Raw genomic sequence first — 19,941 nt, 5'->3', positions numbered from 1 at the left:
AGAAAACTCATTTGTGTCATAAACTGCACTGTAAGCCCAGAGTCCTAACCACTAGACCACCAGGCAAGTCCAGGAGATGATTTCTTGCATATATTTACCAAGTTGAACTTTGCAGAACACTCTCACAATATTTGGTTGGTCCCTCATAGCGCAGAAAGAGAGGGGAGGACAGCCAGTGAGCACTCCTCCTTCTGTTTGAGGGCCAAATCCATATAAACTTGAAAAATTATGAATCACTGTGTTGTACACCTGAAGTTTAAATCAACACTACGTCAGTTTGAAAAAGAGATGATTGTCCATCTATGGCAGAACCTGAGGCTTGATGTCTTTGGTACTCTTGGTTGCAAGGATATCTTGCACGTAACGTGAAATGAGAATGTTTCATACGGCATTTGTGCGTGTTGTTGGTTGTAGGAAGATGTTCTGAGCTTACTGGAAACCTTCCAGTTGAGCACGAGACTGCTTCATCACCTGTGTGGGCATTCCAAGGTAAGAGGGAAAGCAGGTCACAATTGTTGGTTTAATCTGTGGTTGCTCTTTGGAGACCCAGGGGCTCCAGTGCCTTCTTCCTTTTTTACCCTTCTTAAGTCTTTATTTCTGAGACTATGTCTGTCCAAAGGCAGTTTATCAGAGTGGTCAAAGCCTCAGTTGCTGGCTGAGATTGGGTAATCATCTCTAGGGAAATTTCTGCATCTGAAATTTGACTCAAACTCCATAGCCCTGTTTCTTCTGGGGCCTCTTCTTTGGTGAGAGAATGTTGGTGGGTGTGTAACCACGTACCATACTCTGGGCAGAAGGAATATTATGGAAGTGATGACTCTGCTGGGGATGAGAAGGAGTTCTAAAAGCAGCTGTTTTTAGAGCTTTTCTGCTGTATTATTTCCTAGTCAAGGAACACATCTGTCTCTTAGAATATTTTAGCATTCAAGGACTTTTCCACTTAAAGTGTACAGTTGAGTCCTTGTCACTTTTTGTCTGAAGGGGCACAGAACCGTGGAATTGTGAAGTCACTGGCAAGCCCTTGATTCTTCCACCCAGTGCCTGTCATTCACTTCCTCCCCTGCTTATAAATTTTTAAGGTGCTGAACAGTGGAATTTTAAGGACTCCCTCCACTACAAAGGGGTACTTTCTATTGATTAATGTCAGTATAATATGTGTTCAAGAATATTTTAGGTAAATTCATTGGTAATTGATCAATGAGAGATTATGATGAGGAACTGAGAGGTATTGGTGATATGTCTTCTAGGCTGCTTTAGCTTAAAGGACAACTACCATTCTCTTCAGAGTACTCTCAGTTCAGCTCAGTTCAGTCGCTCAGTCGTGTCCGACTCTTTGCGACTCCTTGGACTGCAGCACGCCAGGCTTCCCTGTCCATCACCAGCTCCCGGAGTTTACTCAAACTCATGTCCACTGAGTTGGTGATGCCATCCAGCCATCTCATCCTCGTCATCCCCTTCTCCTCCCACCTTCAGTCTTTCCCGGCATCAGCGTCTTTTCAAATGAGTCAGGTCTTCACATGAGATGGCCAAAGTATTGGAGTTTCAGCCTCAACATCAGTCCTTCCAATGAACATTGAGGACTGATTTCCTTTAGGATGGACTGGTTGGATCTCCTTGCAGTCCAAGGGACTCTCAAGAGTCTTCTCCAACACCACAGTTCAAAAGCATCAATTCTTTGGTGCTCAGCTTTCTTTACAGTCCATCTCTCACATTCATACATGACTACTGGAAAAACCATAGTCTTGACTAGATGAACCTTTGTTGGCAAAGTAATGTCTTTGCTTTTTAATATGCTGTTTGCTGCTGCTGCTAAGTCACTTCAGTCGTGTCCGACTCTTTGTGACCCCATAGACAGCAGCGACCAGGCTCCCCCGTCCCTGGGATTCTCCAGGCAAGAACACTGGAGTGGGTTGCTATTTCCTTCTCCAGTGCATGAAAGTGAAAAGTGAAAGTGAAGTTGCTCAGTCAGCGACCCCCTGGACTGCAGCCTTCCAGGCTCCTGCATCTATGGGATTTTCTAGGCAAGAGTACTGGAGTGGGGTGCCATTGCCCTCTCCGAATATGCTGTTTAGGTTGGTCATAACTTTCCTTCCAAGGAGTAAGCGTCTTCTAATTTCATGGCTGCAGTCACCATCTGCAGTGATTATGGAGCCCCAAAATAAAGTCTTCCACTGTTTCTCCATCTGTTTGCTTTGAAGTGATGGGACCGGATGCCATGATCTTTGTTTTCTGAATGTTGAGCTTTAAGCCAACTTTTTCACTCTCCTCTTTCACTTTCATCAAGAGGCTCTTTAGTTCTTCACTGTCTGCCATAAGGGTGATGTCATCTGCATATCTGAGGTTATTGATATTTCTCCCAGCAGTCTTGATTCCAGCTTGTGCTTCATCCATCGTAGCATTTCTCGTGATGTACTCTGCATATAAGTTAAATAAGCACGGTGACAGTATACAGCCTTGACATACTCCTTTTCCTATTTGGAACCAATCTGTTGTTCCATGTCTAGTTTTAACTGTTGCTTCCTGACTTGCATACAGATTTCTCAAGAGGCAGGTCAGGTGGTCTGGTATTCCCATCTCTTTCAGAATTTCCCACATTGTGTTGTGATCCACACAGTCAAAGTCGTTGGCATAGTCAATAAAGCAGAAATAGATGTTTTTCTAGAACTCTTGCTTTTTCCATGATCCAGCGGATGTTGGCAATTTGATCTCTGGTTCCTCTGCCTTTTCTAAAACCAGTTTGAACATCTGGAAGTTCATGGTTCATGTATTGCTGAAGCCTGGCTTGGAGAATTTTCAGAGTACTCTACCAGACTACTATTTGGGGAATGTGTCTCTGGTCTATACTGGCAGGGCTTATGCTCTTGTTGAGTATTCAGGGTGTTAGGAGTTCGAAAGTTTCTGTATAGGAAACGTGAAAGCACGATGATAAATGCAGATGAATTGGTTGCATTTGTTTCCATTCAGATTCACCAGGACACAAAACTCACCAAACATGTGCCTTTGCTCAAAAAGACCCTGGAACTGTTAGTTTGCCGAGTGAAAGCCATGCTTATCCTCAACAATTGCAGAGAGGCTTTCTGGCTGGGCAATCTTAAAAATCGGGACTTGCAGGTAAGCCTGGGACCCTACCAATGATAATCTCCTTCTCTTCTATTCTTTGTGAGAGCATTGGAAAGTATCTAAGGAAGGTGACCTAAGCTCCACTCTCTCAATACTCAAAACTACTTTTCTCTTAAGTGACTGTTTAGCTCTTAAAGTTACTTTGTTCTTGGGCCCTGGTTGCAGGTTGCACCCCTCAGCAACAGCAGCAGCAGAGGCACCAAAACATACCATTGATGTATTAATAAAAAAGGCCTCAGACAGAGAAGCAGATCAGGAAAACCTTTTTCTACAACTATGGAGAAACTTTTTTTTGTTGTTTAGTTTTTTTTTTTTTTCCCTCTAAAAGCAGTCTGTTCTATTCTGAAATTATTCTCTGTGCTGATTTTTTTTTTTTTTTTCTGACTGATTTTAACAAGTTAGCATTTCTTACTTCTTTCAATTGTCTGACTGATGGGCTGAAATCTTGTGTTGTTTATACTGTTTCTTTGGTGTAAGACCATTTTTCAAATACAGCCCAAGCCCCTATCATTCATGTTTATAATATCTGAGTCTCATAATTCATACATGAAAATAATAAATCCCCATAGTGTTAGCTTCCTTTCTTTACATCAGTGTTATTAGGTAGATACTCTTGTTATTATGAGAATTGAAGCTCAGAGAGGTTAAGTAACTTGCCATTCAGCAATATGAGTGCAGAAAAGGTTTGAGTCCTAACAGTCCTCATCCAGATTTGGTATTCCTAAACCACTTTAGTATACTATCTTTCAGCTTCTAAATGGCCATTTGTAATTGGTGTGGGTTTTCTTTTTTTTTTTTAGATTCAATTTAAAAAAATTATCTATTTTTGTTGTTGGGTGTGCTGTGTCTTCATTGCTGCTTGAGGGCTTTCTCTCATTGCAGCAAACGGGCTACTCTAGTTGTACAGGCTGCTGACTGCAGTGGCTCCTTATTGCGGAGCTTGGGCTCCAGGGCTCTTGGGCTTCAGTAATTGCTGCATGTGGGCTCAATAGTTGTGGTGCATGGTGCTTGAGGCATATAGGATATCCCCAGACCAGGGATTAAACCAGTGTCCCTTGCGTTGGCAGGCAGAATTTTAGCCACTGGACCACCAGGGAAGCCCTGTATATAGTTGATGTGTTGATGTTCATGTTCACATACTTTAAGGTATTTGAGAAAGTTTAGAATCATATTGAGCATTACCTGAAAGAGTCACCAATACAATCTGGCCATGTAAAACTAGTATTATACTAGAATACAAAGATGAATCTTTTGTAAAACTGCATTTGTGTGAGAGCCAGAAGCATCTCAGAAGCCTTGGGTTGATTATCACTTCTCTAGCTGCTGGATCATAGGTTGGTGTCTGTGTTTGATCATATTTGAATGACTTTCTTTTCCTTGCCTATAAACTTAAGCCTTTCTCTCCTTGAGACCCATGTGTGATCATTATAACCCACCATTTGTCTTGGCCCATTCACATTCAGGGTGAAGAGATTATATCCCAGAATTCCCAGGAGAGCACTGCAAATGAGAGTGAGGGTGACACATCATTCCAAGGAGCAGAGGTACGTGCAGGACTTCTCCCGCCCAAGTTTATAATTACTTCCTTCTGTGGCCATCTCTATTCCCTCTAAAAAAGGCTTCTGCACTTAGGTGAATTCTGTGAGGGCCAGAAAACACACACACACACACACACACTCTCTCTCTCTCTATTATAATCACTGTTGAGTATCTCAGGTGAATTCTGTGAGGGCCAGAAAACACACACACACACACACACACACACACACTATTATAATCACTGTTGAGTATCTCAGGTGAATTCTGTGAGGGCCAGAAAAACACACACACACACACACACACACACACACACTATTATAATCACTGTTGAGTATCTCAGGTGAATTCTGTGAGGGCCAGAAAAAACACACACACACACACACACACACTATTATAATCACTGTTGAGTATCTCAGGTGAATTCTGTGAGGGCCAGAAAACACACACACACACACACACTACTATAATCACTGTTGAGTATCTCAGGTTGTGCCGTATGTTATAGTTGAAAATTCCCTTCCATTATAGCCTCTTGTTTTCCCTGAATTCGTATCTGAAACCATTTTAGAGGGGAGATAGGAATAGGTCAAAGTGTTTTGTGAGTGTTGAGAAGAATGAGTTAAACCATTTAAACATGTTGTTTGAATATGCAAAATAGAAATGTAAAAGCCAAAGCACAGAATCAAAAGCTGTCACCACTGAGGACTACAATAATAGTGGTAGTCTTCATGCTCTTCTGGGCTACTCCTGATGCTGTTGAGATTTTAAAGCAAAGAAAAATATATTTATAAAAGTTTCTTACAATTTGGACAGGTTATAGATATCGAGAATCTCAGATTTAAGAATCTGGATATAATTTGTAATGCCATTTGAGGCTGTGAAAAGATCACTTAGTATGAAAAATTATTTTATTACATGGTTCTCTGTTTTATTTGTATCGAATGCCTCCACCTTGTTCTCATAAAAAAGTTTGAGGCAGACAATATTCTATTTGATGCTTTGTCCTAAGCAAACCTCTCAGATTAGATTTTGCAGATCAGAGAGAATCTTATGCTGGATTCCTGTTGTATTTTGAATTTAACCAACATTTCATTCTATACTGAATGCCCATTTTATTCCTGTGTCATATACATGCTGTAGTGCTGTGAGCTTATTTAAAAATCACACATGGTTGGGTTGCCAAATGGCCTAAGTCAGTATCAAAATGGCTCCCTCTATCATCTTCAAGGCTACCATCTTCAAGAATACCAAATCTGGCTTCAAGGCTTTAAGGCCATGATAGGAGAATGGAGCAGCCTCTGATTCTTTTCTCAAAAGAATGGTTTAAACCTATCATTGGTTTTAACAGTGAAACAGTGCAGTTGTACATGCTGTGGGAGCAGTGTTGCAAGTCATGAGGTTGCTCAGATGACCCCAAATAATTATCATTTGCCTCTTAGGGTGGCGAAGAAGATAAAGCAAGTGATGGAGAAAAGGAGCGAGAGAGTGATGAAGATGAGAGTGATGACGACTGAGTAGGCTACAGAAAGGTGCTCCTTCCCATCCTTGCCAGCCACTCACCACAGTGTTCAGGGTCACAGATGCTGCCGGTCTGCCTAACTGGAAGCATCCTATTTTGTCCTTAAAAAGGGGGTTCTATTGAATCAACTCAATTGTGGGTTTCACGGATTGTCTACTAACGTTAAAGACGGTGGCTTAACGTCTACTATATTAAAGACGAAGGTAGCATTGCTTACCCATTTGAGTGAACACGGCAGAACAGTCATGATTCTAGGCTTTGGGAGCTGGTTTTGAAACTCTGGATTTATTCTACAATTTAAGCTTGTACCAGTTTTCAAATAAAGTCTAAGTTCTACCTCAGCGATCTTTTGGAATTTCCTTCGTAGGTGGGACTGAATTGGAGTTTGTGCAGAGAAATAATGGAGAATTAAAATGATCTGTTCCCTGTTAAAAGGACTGTCTTATTTGACATGAAAACACAGTTGTGATCTTTTTGGAAGAGTGGCAGATTTCTTGTAGTGCTCAAAGAAAGTCAAACGTTTGGCTGCATTTTAAATTTTTTGGTGGTTATGTAGACATATAAGACAAAGGTGAAAAGGGCAGCATCCAACTCATGTTAACTTTGCATAAATTTTATTTCCACATTATTCTGAGTTACACCTATAATCTAGTTACAAGAATACTACAAAATGGCTTGTAGTTGATTAAAAATAAAACATTAAGCATACACTTCAGCTAAAATGGGGAACTCTTCATGTCTTCTGCTCTTATTTCAGTGCCAGACTGTTAATATTTAATATTTGTTAATATTTCTACCTACTTTCATACTCTCCAGTAATGTTAGGGTGTGGGTGGTTAGGTTTTTATGTTGTTTTTTGGTGGGGAGGTTAATCATTGACCTATATACACATTTTTGACCCCTTTATCCTCATGTACATAGGAATCCATAATCTCCTTCCTTGACATTCTTTGTTTCTCCACCTCATTGTGGTTTTAGTGTTGAAATGAGGTCACAGTAGGCTCATTGGTGTATATGGTTTAATGGTTCTTTATCACATGGTACATGTCAGTGCTAGTTTGACTCTCTTTCAAATGGTTGTTCAGCTTTACAGTGGAAATGTTCTCCTCCCTTGCTCTGTCACTGGCCCATTTTTGGAGGGAAAGGGAGGAGAGGGGCTCCTGAATTGTCACTGCCTGACTGGAAAGCAAAATAGCTGGGACAAGCAGTTTCCTTTACAGGGACAGCTCTACATAAGCTTCAGGCACATAGCGAAAGACATGGTGTGAGGAACAGGAATCAGATGGGACCCTTTACTTGGAATGTTGCAAGGCAAAGGTACACTTCTTGTATGTTGCATACAGCAAGAGGATGGAGCGTAACATCTGTTTGCACATGGTCACTGTCATCTGAATCTGAGGTTCCTTAAGTCCAGTGGGCCACTGGTGCTCCCGGCTAATGATTTTGCAAAAGGCTGACTTGTCTGAAACTCTGAAGGTCCCAGTCCACTTTGGTGGCTGAGCTGTGATGACCCTGCCAAAGACAGAATCCACTCCACTGAGGCGGACAGGCTGAGGCTTCCTGACCAGCCCTTTCTTGTTGTTCATGGTTCGGAGCTCTGATGTGTGACAGGGCAACTTGGGACTCACCCCAGGCTCCAGGAAAGGGCTGTCTAGGACTAGAGTGACCTCTTGAAAGCACAGCTGCACTTCAAGGTCAGAAGGGGTATGTGGGAAGCAGGGGGAAGCCCTAAAGGGGTGCTTGGAAGAAGGGGTAGGTGTTGTATGCCGCAGCCATTGGAAGCTCTCATCCAGTGGGGTCCATGGTGACCAGAGCTGGTATCCTGCCATTGACAGTCCTAGAGGAGAGGAATCAGAACATGGAATTTCCCTAGCATGCTTTTGGCGAGGGTAGGGCTGTTCAAATTCACATCTCTGTCTCAGTATTAACTTTACCTTACTCTGTAGTTCTCATGAACACAGATTCCAGTACTTTGTTAGGATACAAGTAGTTCTATAAAGGGCAGTAGAGGATAGTGACAAGTATTGAATCTGGTAACTGCTGTGTGTACTTTATTAAACCTAATCACAAGCCTCTGAAGGTAGGTTTTTATCCGTGGTACAAATGAAGAAATGGATTTGTCCAAAAGAGTAGCCCTGTTTGGTATTAGGATCTGTGCTGTGTTGATAACTGCTAAAGACAGAATCTGTGCCTCTCAGGTGGCAGAGGCTGCTGGCACTCCATGGTGAGACATTTGTGGATGGGTGCTCAGAAAGGCCTGTCTCACCAGGTATTTGTGACTAAATCACATGTACTTTATACCGTTGGTTCTCAAAGTATGATTCTGGGACTGGCGCCTTAAGCATCCTGTGGAAACATGGAAGAAATGCAGATTCTTGGGTCCCCTGCATTCTGCACTTAAAGAAACCCTCCAAGGGAGTCTGATGCACCTTACAGTTTGAGAACTTACGCTTTTTCTTTAAGGAACTTCAGCTTTTCTATTCTTAATTATGGACAGTCAGAACCTCTTTTGACACGTGACCAGCTCTCTCAGCGCCCTGAGGTACTTATACACCACCTCAGAGGAATTACACAAGGCAGGAGGGGAAAAAGTTCCCAAGACCAGTCCTTTTTTAGTTTTTAAAGATTTTTCTGGTTCTCCTATGTATGTGTTTTTTGGGCTTCCCTGGTAACTCAGCTGGTAAAGAATCTGCCTGTAATGCAGGAGACCCTGGTTCAATTCCTGGGTCGGGAAGATCTGCTGGAGAATGAATGGGCTACCCATTCCAGTATTCTTGGGCTTCCCTGGTGGCTTAGCTGGTAAATGATCCATCTGCAATGAAGGATACCTGGGTTTGAAGCCTTGGTTGGGAAGATCCACTGGAGAGGGGAATGGCTACCCACTCCAGTGTTCTGGCCAGGAGTAGAGTCACAAAGAGTCGGACATGACTAAGTGACTTTCACTTCACTGGGTATGTTTTGTTTTTGTTTTTTTATCTGTGAAAGACCCACTGGTTGAGATTTTTTCCTTTCTTCTTTGAAGATAAAGGAAAAGGCGTGGAGGATATGTCGCTAACTCAAAATTTACCCAAGTAGAATTTAGACTTTCCATCTTTCTACTTTAAAATTGTCAGTATATAAAGGATTTCACTGAATTCAAGAGAGATGTAACATTTATTCAGCACCTACCTACTATGATAAGGGGCACGGCAGACCCTTTTCTTTCTAGTCAAGTGTATTTCTCTGTATCTTCACTATTCTTCCACAAAGGTAGCAGCAAATGGGATCCCATCCCACCCAGTAATGGCCCAGGAGGAGTTTGACAACCTCACCATAGTTTGTGAGACAGTGAAGTTTTGTTTTGAAAAGAGAATTGTTGGTGACATTTGAAACAGAAGACCTGCCCCTGACAGTGGTTAGTAGAAAGAAGATTTGTTGATTTCCTCCAGCTGGGAATGTTTCTCCTGAGGTATGCAAGCTCTTGTGCATACTGTGTTCAAATATCTGGACTGCCTTAGGATGAGAAAGTGACAACCAAGGGATAGTTACCGGTTTGAAACAGCCTGTGAAAGGCTTCTGGTACTTGATATTCTGGCCCTAAGAGCACACATCCAGGATCAGGGCTGCTCTGGTACCCCATCAAGACAAGGTCGGGGTGGAGAGTGTTAACTCTGAATGTATGATACAGAAAAAAAAAAAAAAAAATCCAGGAGCCCTTCTTCCTTGTCTCTTGAGAGGAAATAGGGCCAGAGGGAAAAGACTTTATCGAATGTCCAGCCGAAATACTCAGCAGAACCAACATGGGGTGAAAGAGAGCGTCTGACCCCAGGTCCCTTCCACCACTTTTACATAAGGATCAAATAAAGCTAGTTCACCGCTCGATCCTACCAGCCACGAGTCTCCATCATCCACTTCAGGAGGATTTGAACCTAGTCAGTCTGTTCAAGCTGCTCTAAGAGCTCCCAGGTAGGGAACACCTGCTTCTAGCCCCAAAGGTTTTCCCTTCATACCCTTCCTCCCATGTCAAGAAACCCAGTCCCTTCATTTCCGCACCTGGGAACGGGGAAGACAGCGTCAAAGTGCAGCTGAGGTCCTTATGAACTGTGATCCCGAGGGGCTGGAGCTGCCCTGAGAGGTACAGGCTCCCCCTCCCTACCCCGGGGCAGGGGCCAGACGGATCTGGCCGAGGCGGAGGTGGTGGTGGGAGCCCGGGCCCGGTCCCACCATCCGGGCCGTGGTCTCACCTGCTGAACTCCGCGGGCCTCACGCTCCAGAGTGGCGGCTGCTGTTCCCTGGCCGCATCTTCACCGGGTGCTTGGCAACAACCTTTGTGACCCAGGACCGTGGCGGCGGGGTGGGAGGGGTTGCGGGGGAGCGGGGAGAGCCCGAACCGCGGAAGGGGCGCGGTGAGGGGGCGGGGATCGAAGCGCCCCGTTCGCTCGGAGCCCCCATCTCACTGGAACACCCGGTCCGGGATTCAGCCTTCAGGAGTGCTGAACCGAATTCTCTTTCCCTCCGCCTCTTCCCCACCTCGCCACAGCGATGTGCCTTTGATCTATCTGGTCAAAGAGGACTACGGAGCCCATTTCAAAGACTGGCCGGGAACCTGCCTGCATAAATGTCAGGGGAGGGGGAGCTGTGGTTAGTATTAAAAGGTTAGCGCTACCCTTTAAACCCTGCTCTGAGTTACCCAGAGTTCTGAAGGCTTTTGTGGCTGCATTGAATAACCCCAGTGCAAGGACCCAGACAGGTGCTCCCCTGTCAAGATGGAGAAAGATAACTCTCTCCTTGACTTCCTAACCAAAAACTCTGCTTTCTGTTAAACTTCAAAAAGGAAGATTCTCATTCTCAGAAAGCTGAAAAACTGACACTTTCACCTTAGTAAAAGAGTGATTTGGCTACTTTTAAACTTCATTGCCAACAATTACTCTTTAAGGCCGGGGGAAGGGAGGTCTACCCAGTTGACTCCTATATCCACAGTGCCTGACTATCACAATGCCTGGCAGGGTGCAGTATTTGTAGGAAGAATTAACTAATGGCCCACCTGCGCTTCCCTTACCCAGAAAACCGCCCGTGCACTTTGTGAACCCATGGAACACAGCGCAAACAGCTGTCAGGTTTGTGTGACTCTAGGTGAAGCTGAAGGGGAGAGACTGGGCATCTCTGGGTTGGGGTCAGGCTGAGATCCTGGTTTGGAAGACCAAATAGTCTTGAGGGACTTGTCAAGAATTGTCAGATGCCCACTGTGTGTATGTGTGGCCTTGTGGAAGGAGAGATAAGTGGAGAGAGTTGGAGAAGGTTGGTGGCAGAGAGGGGAAAGGGACAGAGAATGATGAATCTTGGAAGAGACTAAAATGATTTTAACTTACCACTTTTTACCCCAGTAATTTTATTATTTTCCTCTTGAATAATTTTGCATAGTTGCAATTTTTTAACAGTGTATTTTGTTTTCCGTTTCAATTTATCATCTGTGTTGTGCTGCCATAGTATTTTTCCTGATTAGCATTTAAATGACTGCATAATACTGCTCTGAGTGGCTATACCAATAGCCATTCCCCAACTGCTGAGATTTTTAAAAAACAGATTATCTCAAAGAACACCTCTGCGCTGAAAGTGTTTTTTTTCCAATAATTTTGTTAAATAATTCAAAAACTTTGAAAATGTGTACAGCTCTTGCTTTCAATTTTACAAATTTCCTTCTGAAGAGACTGTCAGTTTACAGTGTGATCAGCTAATTGCGACGTTTACCGATTTCCCCTCAGCCTCTTCAAAACTGAAAAAAATAACGTTTTGTTCACTTGATAATTGCAAAGTGGCACATCATGTTCTGTTGTTTAAAAGGTATTCTACAAATGATTTGTATTTAGTGTGGTTTAATTGGCTATGCCCAGCTTGGTTTGGACACAGCTCGCAAGCTTACTTTGAAGCACTTGAGAGAAGGTGTGAATGTGGACCCATGCGCCGCCCCCCGCCCAACGACCATAACCGCCAGAGACGGAGGCGGGTATTTGAGGGGGATCTTTGCATCTGCGCACCCTATTTTCCTCGTCGGCTTGGGGCGGGTCTGTTCAGGGGCGTGGGAGCAAAGCGAAGACGCCACCGAGTACTTGACAGTGCGCAGGCGCGCCACAAGGCCCTGGGATTCGTGGGTACCCAGGCAAGGGTGTGGGAGAGCGGCGCAGGCGCCCTGGCGGCCTGGAGGGTCGAGGCGCCTGCGCAGTCGCGCTTCCTCGGGCAGCAGCCATGGCGGGACAAGAGGATCCGGTGCAGCGGGAGATTCACCAGGACTGGGCGAACCGGGAGTACATTGAGGTCATCACCAGCAGCATCAAGAAAATCGCAGACTTTCTCAACTCATTCGGTCAGCGGGCGAGCAGGGGGAGGCTGGGAAGAGGGAAGCCCGCTGAGCGAGGGCGCTGAGAAGCTTTGAAGGGGAGTCTTGAGTGCCCTAGGCTCCTGCTGATTTTCGCTTCCTCATTCAGGCCGCACCTTCCCCCTCTCGCCCTGACCCCGGGCTCCACTGGACAGTCCCTGGGGCGGAGGGGAGGGGGGGTGCGGTTATCCTGCCCCAGACTGAGCTCATCGGCAGCTTTGCCTTTACCCCGGATCCATTATCGAGTCTTTCCTTTTCCCGGACACGTCCTGGCAACCCTATCCTTCGTCTGCGCCTTTTCTTCTCTTCAGTCGCCTCCCTTCCTCCTCTGTGCTTCGTTTCCAGTTCCCACTTGGCTCTCAGATGCAGCATGATCTTGTCACTGCCCTGTAAAGACTCTAGAGGTTTCCCATCTCCTTTCTGGTCGAGCCTTCTAGTCGCCCCTCCGGCCCCTCCTGTTAGTCCCTTCTTGTCCTGTGCTGAGCGGGAGCAGATGAGGGCAAAGTAAGGTCCACATCTTGTCACGCCATGGACATCTCTGCGTTGCTAGTATGAAACCGACAGTGGGTGTTCTGCTTCTAGCAAAATCTTTCCTAGGCATTAGCCTACTCGTGACAGTCTTAAATTCTTTCCGCTTTGTCGCACACCCTTCTGGACAGCAAGCCGGTAGCAGAGACCCCTACTTCCAGTTCTTCGAGTGTTTCTTTGACAGAACTGAGCACTTGGTAGACTTTCTATGTCATCACAAGGAGTGGGAATGACATTTTTCCAACTGGTGTGCTTCTGGTCCATTCTTTCAGCAGTGTTAAATGGTTAAGATTAAGGAGGGGTCAATGATGTATAAGAAAAGATTTCAAAAGGAATTATTTTCTAGCTGGAGAACCTGACACATCCTAAGGAGTCTAAGGACAGAGCAAAAGTTTGATCAGAAGGCATCTGCAAGAGAGACTAAGTCTTGAGTACAAGGCTGTCTCTTAGGCTAGGTGGGGGAAAAAGCATCATTTTCCTGCCGTTAAAGAATTTCTGTCTTGCAGATGAAATAATGACAGCTTCAGAACAAAGCAGAATATTGTTTATGTTTTAATATATTTACATACAAGGTGTCTTGGGGTGGTGGATTTCCTCACTCAGGTAATGGGAGTGATGTTAGTATTAATGAGAGACAAGAATAGAATAAATTTTATATCAGTGACACAAATTCACACGTATAACTTCCTGTAGTGGTTGTAATAGGAAATGGTAGTCAAGAAATCATAGAGCTCATGTATCCTGAAATTATTTTTTAAAGTTCTATGCAAACTCTTCCAGTATTAGTTCTCCTGATTGTCTCTTCTGCTTCCCTAGAGAGATGAACTATTACGAGGGTTCTTTAGGGCACTTTATACTCATAACTTTTCCTCAGAGGAAGGACCAGATAAAATATTCCATGCACAGGGAGGGATAGATGACAGAATGGCATCTTTGAAACTTTGGCTTAGACTGAGGAGGCAGTGGAACGTGGTTGGACAAATAACTGACAGAATTTTTACTTTTTAAAAGATATTTATTTATTTGGCTGTGCTGCTCGACGTTTGTTCAGCCAACTGGGATCTTTGGTTGTGGCATGTGGGGTCTAGTTCCCTGACCAGGGATTGAACCTGGGCTCCTTGCATTGGGAGTATAGAGTGTTAGCCATCAGACCACCAGGGAAGTCCTGAGAGCCTTTACTTTTAAAACCAGAAGTAAAAGGCTTCATTTATATGGTAGGCGTTAATATCTGATACGTAGACAGAATATCCTAACAGAATATTAAGAAAGTCAATTCAGTAAATCAAGCATCTAAAATAAGTTGAACTGGGGCAGTTTTTCATAATTAAAAGTGACCTAGTGTCTCAATTCCCCCAGTTTGTATCTAGATAACGTAATAACTTCATTTCTGAGCATTTAATCATATTAATCTACCTGCAATGCAGGAGACCCCGGTTTGATTCCTAAGTCGGAAAGATCCCCTGGAGAAGGGATAGGCTGCCCACTCCAGTATTTTTGGGCTTCACTGGTGGCTCAGTTGGTAAAGATCCACCTGCAATGCGGGAGACCCCAGCCTGATTCCTGGGGTTGGGAAGATCCTCTGGAGAAGGGAATGGCTACACCCACTCCAGTGTTCTTGTCTGGAGAATTCCATGGACAGAGGAGCCTGGCAAGCTACATACAGTCCATGGGGTTGCAAAGAGTCGGACACGACTGAGTGACTTTCTCTTTCAATCATATTAATAAACATATAATAAACATGCATTCATCTCTGACATAAAACTTTTTGGCATGTTACTGTAGTTTTAGTTGGTGAGTCTTGGAATTAACCAAAAATTGAAGCATTTGAGCTTAGAATTTGTGGAGGAGAAATGTCTCTTTTCTTGCTATATAAGCAGGGAAATATATGCTGCTGTGAGATTTTATCAAATACATGTGAGTTACATTTTATCAGATAGAAAACAAAGGCTTTTCTCTCGCTCTCTTTCTTTTTTTTTTTAGTTTCCAGCAAGTCCTAGACTAAGGAAATAGACACACAGGATTCCAGTCTTTCAGGAGCTGGAAGAAATGGCTTCCCTTAGCTTCGGCCATTATTTTCCTCTAAGGTGGGGGTAATGGCCTAACATTAGCCATTACTAGGTGATTTTTGAAGATTTTAGAAAGTGGATTTAGGCCTTTTAAAGAAAAGAACAGTTAATTACAAGTAGAAATAATTAGGAAGCACAATTAAAGGGTAAAGCAATTTGACTTAGCAGTTAGATATACCTGAGGCAAGGTCCCAAAGATTGACGGTATCACGATATAAGAGTTTAGACAAAGACCAACAGGCTGAGAAACTGGATAAATCATAAAGATAGATGAGTACATTGTCTTGGCATTGGATGACTCAGGGTGAATGAATGTGGGATGTATTTTCCCATTCTAAGCCATTTGCATGACTCCTCCATTCTGATGTGTGGCTGCGGGGCTTGTATCATGTGTGTGATGTGATTTGGTGGCGCAGAGGTTTAGCAGGTGTTTCCTCTAAGAGGGCATCTACAGCTATTTGAAAATGGCAGCAAACCTACAGTTCTTACCCTGACCATAATAGGCTTGTAGGCCATGTGCTTTGGAGAGGGAATTGTTTTTGCAGGATACCTAATGACTCTGAACAGCTTTACCCTGTGATTCTGGCTGGTGAGAGTAGGGTTTTGGTCCATTTGTGGTTTTCTCTTTGAGCATGGGAGGACCACTGGGACCTAAGGACACACGCATCATGATGTACCACAAGCATCCTAACACTAGGCCTGTTCTGTACTTTGAATGGATGAAGTTTCTAAAAATAGATTGTTACAAATGATAGCTTTTTATTTTTATACCTTTTTATCCTGACTCTGAAGCGAACACATGCAGAGACATGTAACCAAAAAAACAGAGTGTGTAGCTATTTTTAAATCTCCATTTTCTTAATAGTTAGCCAACAAATATTACTTGCCTGTTGTGACTCCAGCTGTGTGTCAGATGCTGTGAGAAAGGAATAAATAAGAATAAATGGACAGAACCACTTCTAAAAGGTTTAGAATTTTGTTGGAGAAATAAAGTCTTCCCTTGTGGCTCAGGTCTCCTGCCTGCAATGCGGGAGACCTAGGTTCGAGCCCTGGGTTGGGGAGATCCCCTGGAGAAGGAAATGGCAACCCACTCCAGTATTCTTGCCTGGAGAATCCAGTGGACAGAGGAGCTTGGTAGGCTACAGTCAGTAGGGTTGCAAAGAATCAGACATGACTGAGCAACTTTGGAGAAATAAGATCTTATGAGAAAGACAGTGTTGATTTTTGTAGGCTAAAGTTATGTGCAGTAAGAGTTCAGAGAAGTTGTTTGATAACTGGCATTTGTTAGCAGTGGTCATGTATGCACACCGTTAAACACCCTGATGAGGACACATGGCATTTTCAGTTAAAGTCTGATGATAATGTACATATAAATGCATTGTGGTTTCAAATTTGTCCAGCTGCCAGGTTCTTTCCCAGTATTTTGTTTGAACCAGTATTATTTAATGGAATCTGAAATATGACCGAAGTTTCTAGAGTTTAACATGTTACATTTTCAGCAGTGCTTATCTGTGCAGGCCAGTAACACAGTGTTGTTCTTGGATTCTGACTCATCACCAGATTGACAGAGCTGGAACAGAACAGCCACCCAGGAAGGAACCCTCCCTCTCACCACCCCACCCCTTCATTGTGGCCATGACTTTTTTTTATGGGAAATGACAGGTTGTCGGTGATAACATGCGTGCTCATTCTGAATAGCCTTTGAGCTTCTAAAAACCAGGCTGAAAAGAGATTAGGTCCTATTGGGCCTGGGAATTCGAAGCAGCAGCACTTGCAGGTTAAACACACATACACACACACACACACACACCACCCCCCTGCCAAGAACATGTATTTGTATGGCTGAGTCCCTTTACTGTTCACGTGAAACTATCACAACATTGTTAATTGGCTTACCCCAATAAAGACTGGTTTTGGTGTTTAAAAAAAAACAAATCCAATATTTAAAGGAAGAAGGAACAGTGTCCAGGATAGGCAAATCCTTACAGAAGAGGGAGGATTATGTCCACTTGGCAAAGACCTCTCAGAGGTCCACTTTGAATGGACTTGAAGGAGAATGCTGAGGCAGGCAGGATGAGTTAAGATTTGGACTTGATGGGATGAAAGTCGAGGCAAGAATCAGGGTGTGGGAGATTTCTTAAATTGGGTGCTGAAGTACTTTTGCATAACATCTAGGGAAAAGTTGAAAGGGAGGATTGTGAGCTAAGTGTTTAATCACTGGGTGGGAGACTGTCTTGGAGAGCAGATATTTAGAACTTCAGAAGTGGGGATTATTGAGTGATGCCTGAACATCAGTGTTGGAGGAGGGTGGGAATAATTAGCGTGCCTGGAATGTGGAGAACAGTTGGAGGAAGAGTGGTCAAGTGATTTCTGTTGAGAAGTTTTGTAGGGAAAAGGTATCTTAGAGCAAGTCTAGGTTTCCTTTTGGGCGAGGTGATAAAAGAGACTGGAAAAATTAGAGGAAGAAAAGGAACCTTTTGCAGATGGAAGGCAGGCCCCACAGGGTTTTTGATGCTCTCCAGGTTTTCTCGTGTTCCAAAAGGCCTGTGCAGGGACTGTTGGGTCATCAAGTGCCCCAAGAGCAGCAGCGTGGCAGGGCCTCTACGAGCTCAGCAGCACCACACCTTCTGTCCTTCTAGGGTCTGCTGCTTCCTTGACCTCTACTGTTCTTCCCTATTAAGATTATTTTCTTCCTCTTATCATTTCCCCTCTCTTGGAAACTCTTGGTTTGCCCATTAATTATCAAGTGGCCATCTGTACAGCCTTGGTGTATCAGTTTTTTTTTTAATTTTCTATGGCTGCCATAACAGATTACCACAAATGTAGTCACACAAACCACATACATTTATTATCTTAAGTCATGTACATCTGAAGTCCAGCAGTGGTTTGCTGAGGTGAAATCAGTGTCAGCCCAGAGCCTCCCTCCTCAGCTGGAGGTTCTAGGAGAGGAGCTGATTCCTTGCCCATAGCTTGTGGGCAGAACTCATTCTCTTGCAGCTGTAAGAATAAGATCTGTATTTCCTTGCTGGTTGTCAACTAAGGACTATGCCCAGCTTCTAAAGATCACTTGCATCCCTTGGGTCATGGCCTCCTTCTTCCATCTTTGGAGCCTTTGATGACAGGTTGAATCCCACTCACATCCCTTGTCCTCCTTCTGCCTTTCTCGTGCCTTTCATGTCTACGTTTATGGACTTGTGATTACATGCGGTCCATCTGGGTAATCCAGAATCTCAAGGTCCTTCACCTTAGCCACATCTGCAAAGTCCTTTTGCCTGTGAGATACGTATTTGTGGGTTCTGGGGATTAAAGTCTGGACATCTTGTGGGGAGCAGTATTCTCTGCCTGTCACATTTGGTAGGAGGTTAAGCAGATCCTCCCTAAGCAGCTGTGTTCCTAAGATACTTCTCACCTTATCCTCCCACTGCCTTGCTTTGCCCACTCGCTCCCATTTGTGCCTTGCATGATACAGCATTCCTCCTCTTCATCTTAGGGGGCTGGCGTGTGTCTATGTCTGGAATGGCATTAATCCTGAACGTCTGTCTTCTTTTACTAGATATGTCTTGTCGCTCAAGACTCGCAACACTAAATGAGAAATTGACAGCTCTTGAGCGGAGAATAGAGTACATAGAAGCCAGGGTGAGTATGCCGGGCACCGGGCGTCCTCATGAGGCAGGTGTGGCTGTGTGAGAGAGAAAACACATTCTCACTTGTTGCTGCAAAAACTGGGAAGCACAAACAGGCTTAGAGAAGTTAAGTACCTTGCCTGAACTTAAACCTGCTTTCTGGGACTCCGAAGCTGTCCCCTTTTTCTACCACTCCCCAGCTACCTAAGATATAAAAATTTAATAAAATTTTAGACCCTCTATTGCTTTTGAATTTATCTAATTGTCAGTTTTCCTTTGACAGGTGACAAAAGGTGAAACCCTCACCTAGGACTGTGCCATGCTGCTGCTGGGAAGTTTGCTCTTACAGCAGCCAGCCTCTCGTGGGAAAGGCCCCAGCAGCCTTCAGCTCCTTCCTCTCTCCTTAAAGAACAACAGGGCTTATTCTTGTTTTTCTTTTTTTCAAAAGTGTGGCCTTTGGGCTCTGCCATGCACACCCAGAAGTGTGATGTGGCGTGTGGGGAGGAGTCCGGGGCCCTCTCGGAAACATTGTTAGGCATTTTACCTCTGCAGTAACATTCTGTAGAACTACATGTCAACACATTTGAGGCACTGAGAGCCAAAAACCTGGGACTCTGTCAAGGTCCTCCCCACCTCTCTCTCTGTCTCTCTCAGTCTTTCCTTATAGCTCTCATTGCCTGTGCATTGATTCTATAAATAGTCCTTGTCTTATTCCCACCTTTGGCTGGGGGTAGGAAGCAGTCCTGGCTGAGATGCCCTGGTGAGGTGGCTGCCAGAGAATGTTGTTGCTAACCCACCAGTTTCTTGTCCTTTTGGGGAGGTCAAGGCCAGGCCCCCACTTGGCTTGAAAAGGGACATTTTCAGAGTTTTCTGTCTGTCATTTGGGGTGTCTTTACCTCTCATATTTCCCTAATAAACTCCTCAACTTTATCTGACTGCTGTGATTGTGGTGGGGAGAGGAGCTAGAGACGGGGTACACCTCTTTCACAGAAATCTGATGTGTGGGATTCTTAATCTAACAAAACTTTCAGATGTAGCCGTTTGATCAAAGCCTAGGTGGCTTGCAAGCTGGAGCCCCCATATTCGGACTTTGAGCTCATTCATCCTGGGGATCCTTTGGTCATTCAGCAGACATTTACCAAGTACTTACTATGTAGGGACTTTATGCTCCAATAAAATATACAGTGTTGAATC

At 44.1% G+C, this 19,941-nt stretch overlaps 3 protein-coding genes across 4 annotated transcripts in view; 2 read left to right on the top strand and 1 right to left on the bottom strand.

Annotated features, from left to right (window-relative positions):
* The window catches only part of FANCD2 (FA complementation group D2), a 51,354-nt gene extending 44,579 nt beyond the window's left edge, over positions 1-6,775 (top strand). For both annotated transcript variants that reach the window (XM_070360283.1, XM_070360282.1), the window contains exons 41-44: positions 415-489; positions 2,965-3,111; positions 4,584-4,664; positions 6,099-6,775. In XM_070360283.1, the coding sequence (XP_070216384.1) occupies positions 415-489; positions 2,965-3,111; positions 4,584-4,664; positions 6,099-6,173 (378 nt within the window). In that variant the 3' untranslated portion in view covers positions 6,174-6,775. The remainder of the gene's footprint in view (positions 1-414; positions 490-2,964; positions 3,112-4,583; positions 4,665-6,098) is intronic.
* Positions 6,776-7,230: 455 nt separating this feature from the next.
* Positions 7,231-8,007, bottom strand: FANCD2OS (FANCD2 opposite strand). The gene has a single exon (XM_005907059.2). It carries the CDS (start codon positions 8,005-8,007, stop codon positions 7,471-7,473), a length of 537 nt encoding a protein of 178 aa, XP_005907121.1. The 3' UTR covers positions 7,231-7,470.
* A 4,352-nt stretch (positions 8,008-12,359) lies between these two features.
* BRK1 (BRICK1 subunit of SCAR/WAVE actin nucleating complex) lies at positions 12,360-19,677 on the top strand. The gene is made up of 3 exons (XM_005907058.3): positions 12,360-12,518; positions 18,678-18,760; positions 19,031-19,677. The coding sequence occupies exons 1-3, from the start codon at positions 12,401-12,403 to the stop codon at positions 19,055-19,057; spliced, it is 228 nt and encodes a 75-aa protein (XP_005907120.1). The 5' UTR covers positions 12,360-12,400; the 3' UTR covers positions 19,058-19,677.
* Positions 19,678-19,941: the final 264 nt, after the last annotated feature.

Source organism: Bos mutus, chromosome 22 (assembly GCF_027580195.1).
Source record: "Bos mutus isolate GX-2022 chromosome 22, NWIPB_WYAK_1.1, whole genome shotgun sequence".
Lineage (NCBI taxonomy): Eukaryota > Metazoa > Chordata > Mammalia > Artiodactyla > Bovidae > Bos > Bos mutus.
The sequence above is the reverse complement of the archived record's forward strand: the minus strand, read 5'-3'. Positions and strand labels throughout refer to the sequence as shown.

Coding starts and splice junctions, on each gene's coding strand:
- FANCD2OS (XM_005907059.2), bottom strand. CDS start 8,007: ATGGCAGGATACCAGCTCTGGTCACCATGGACCCCACTGGATGAGAGC.
- BRK1 (XM_005907058.3), top strand. CDS start 12,401: ATGGCGGGACAAGAGGATCCGGTGCAGCGGGAGATTCACCAGGACTGG. Junction 12,519..18,677: donor AGACTTTCTCAACTCATTCG/GTCAGCGGGCGA, acceptor TTCTTTTACTAG/ATATGTCTTGTCGCTCAAGA. Junction 18,761..19,030: donor TAGAGTACATAGAAGCCAGG/GTGAGTATGCCG, acceptor TTCCTTTGACAG/GTGACAAAAGGTGAAACCCT.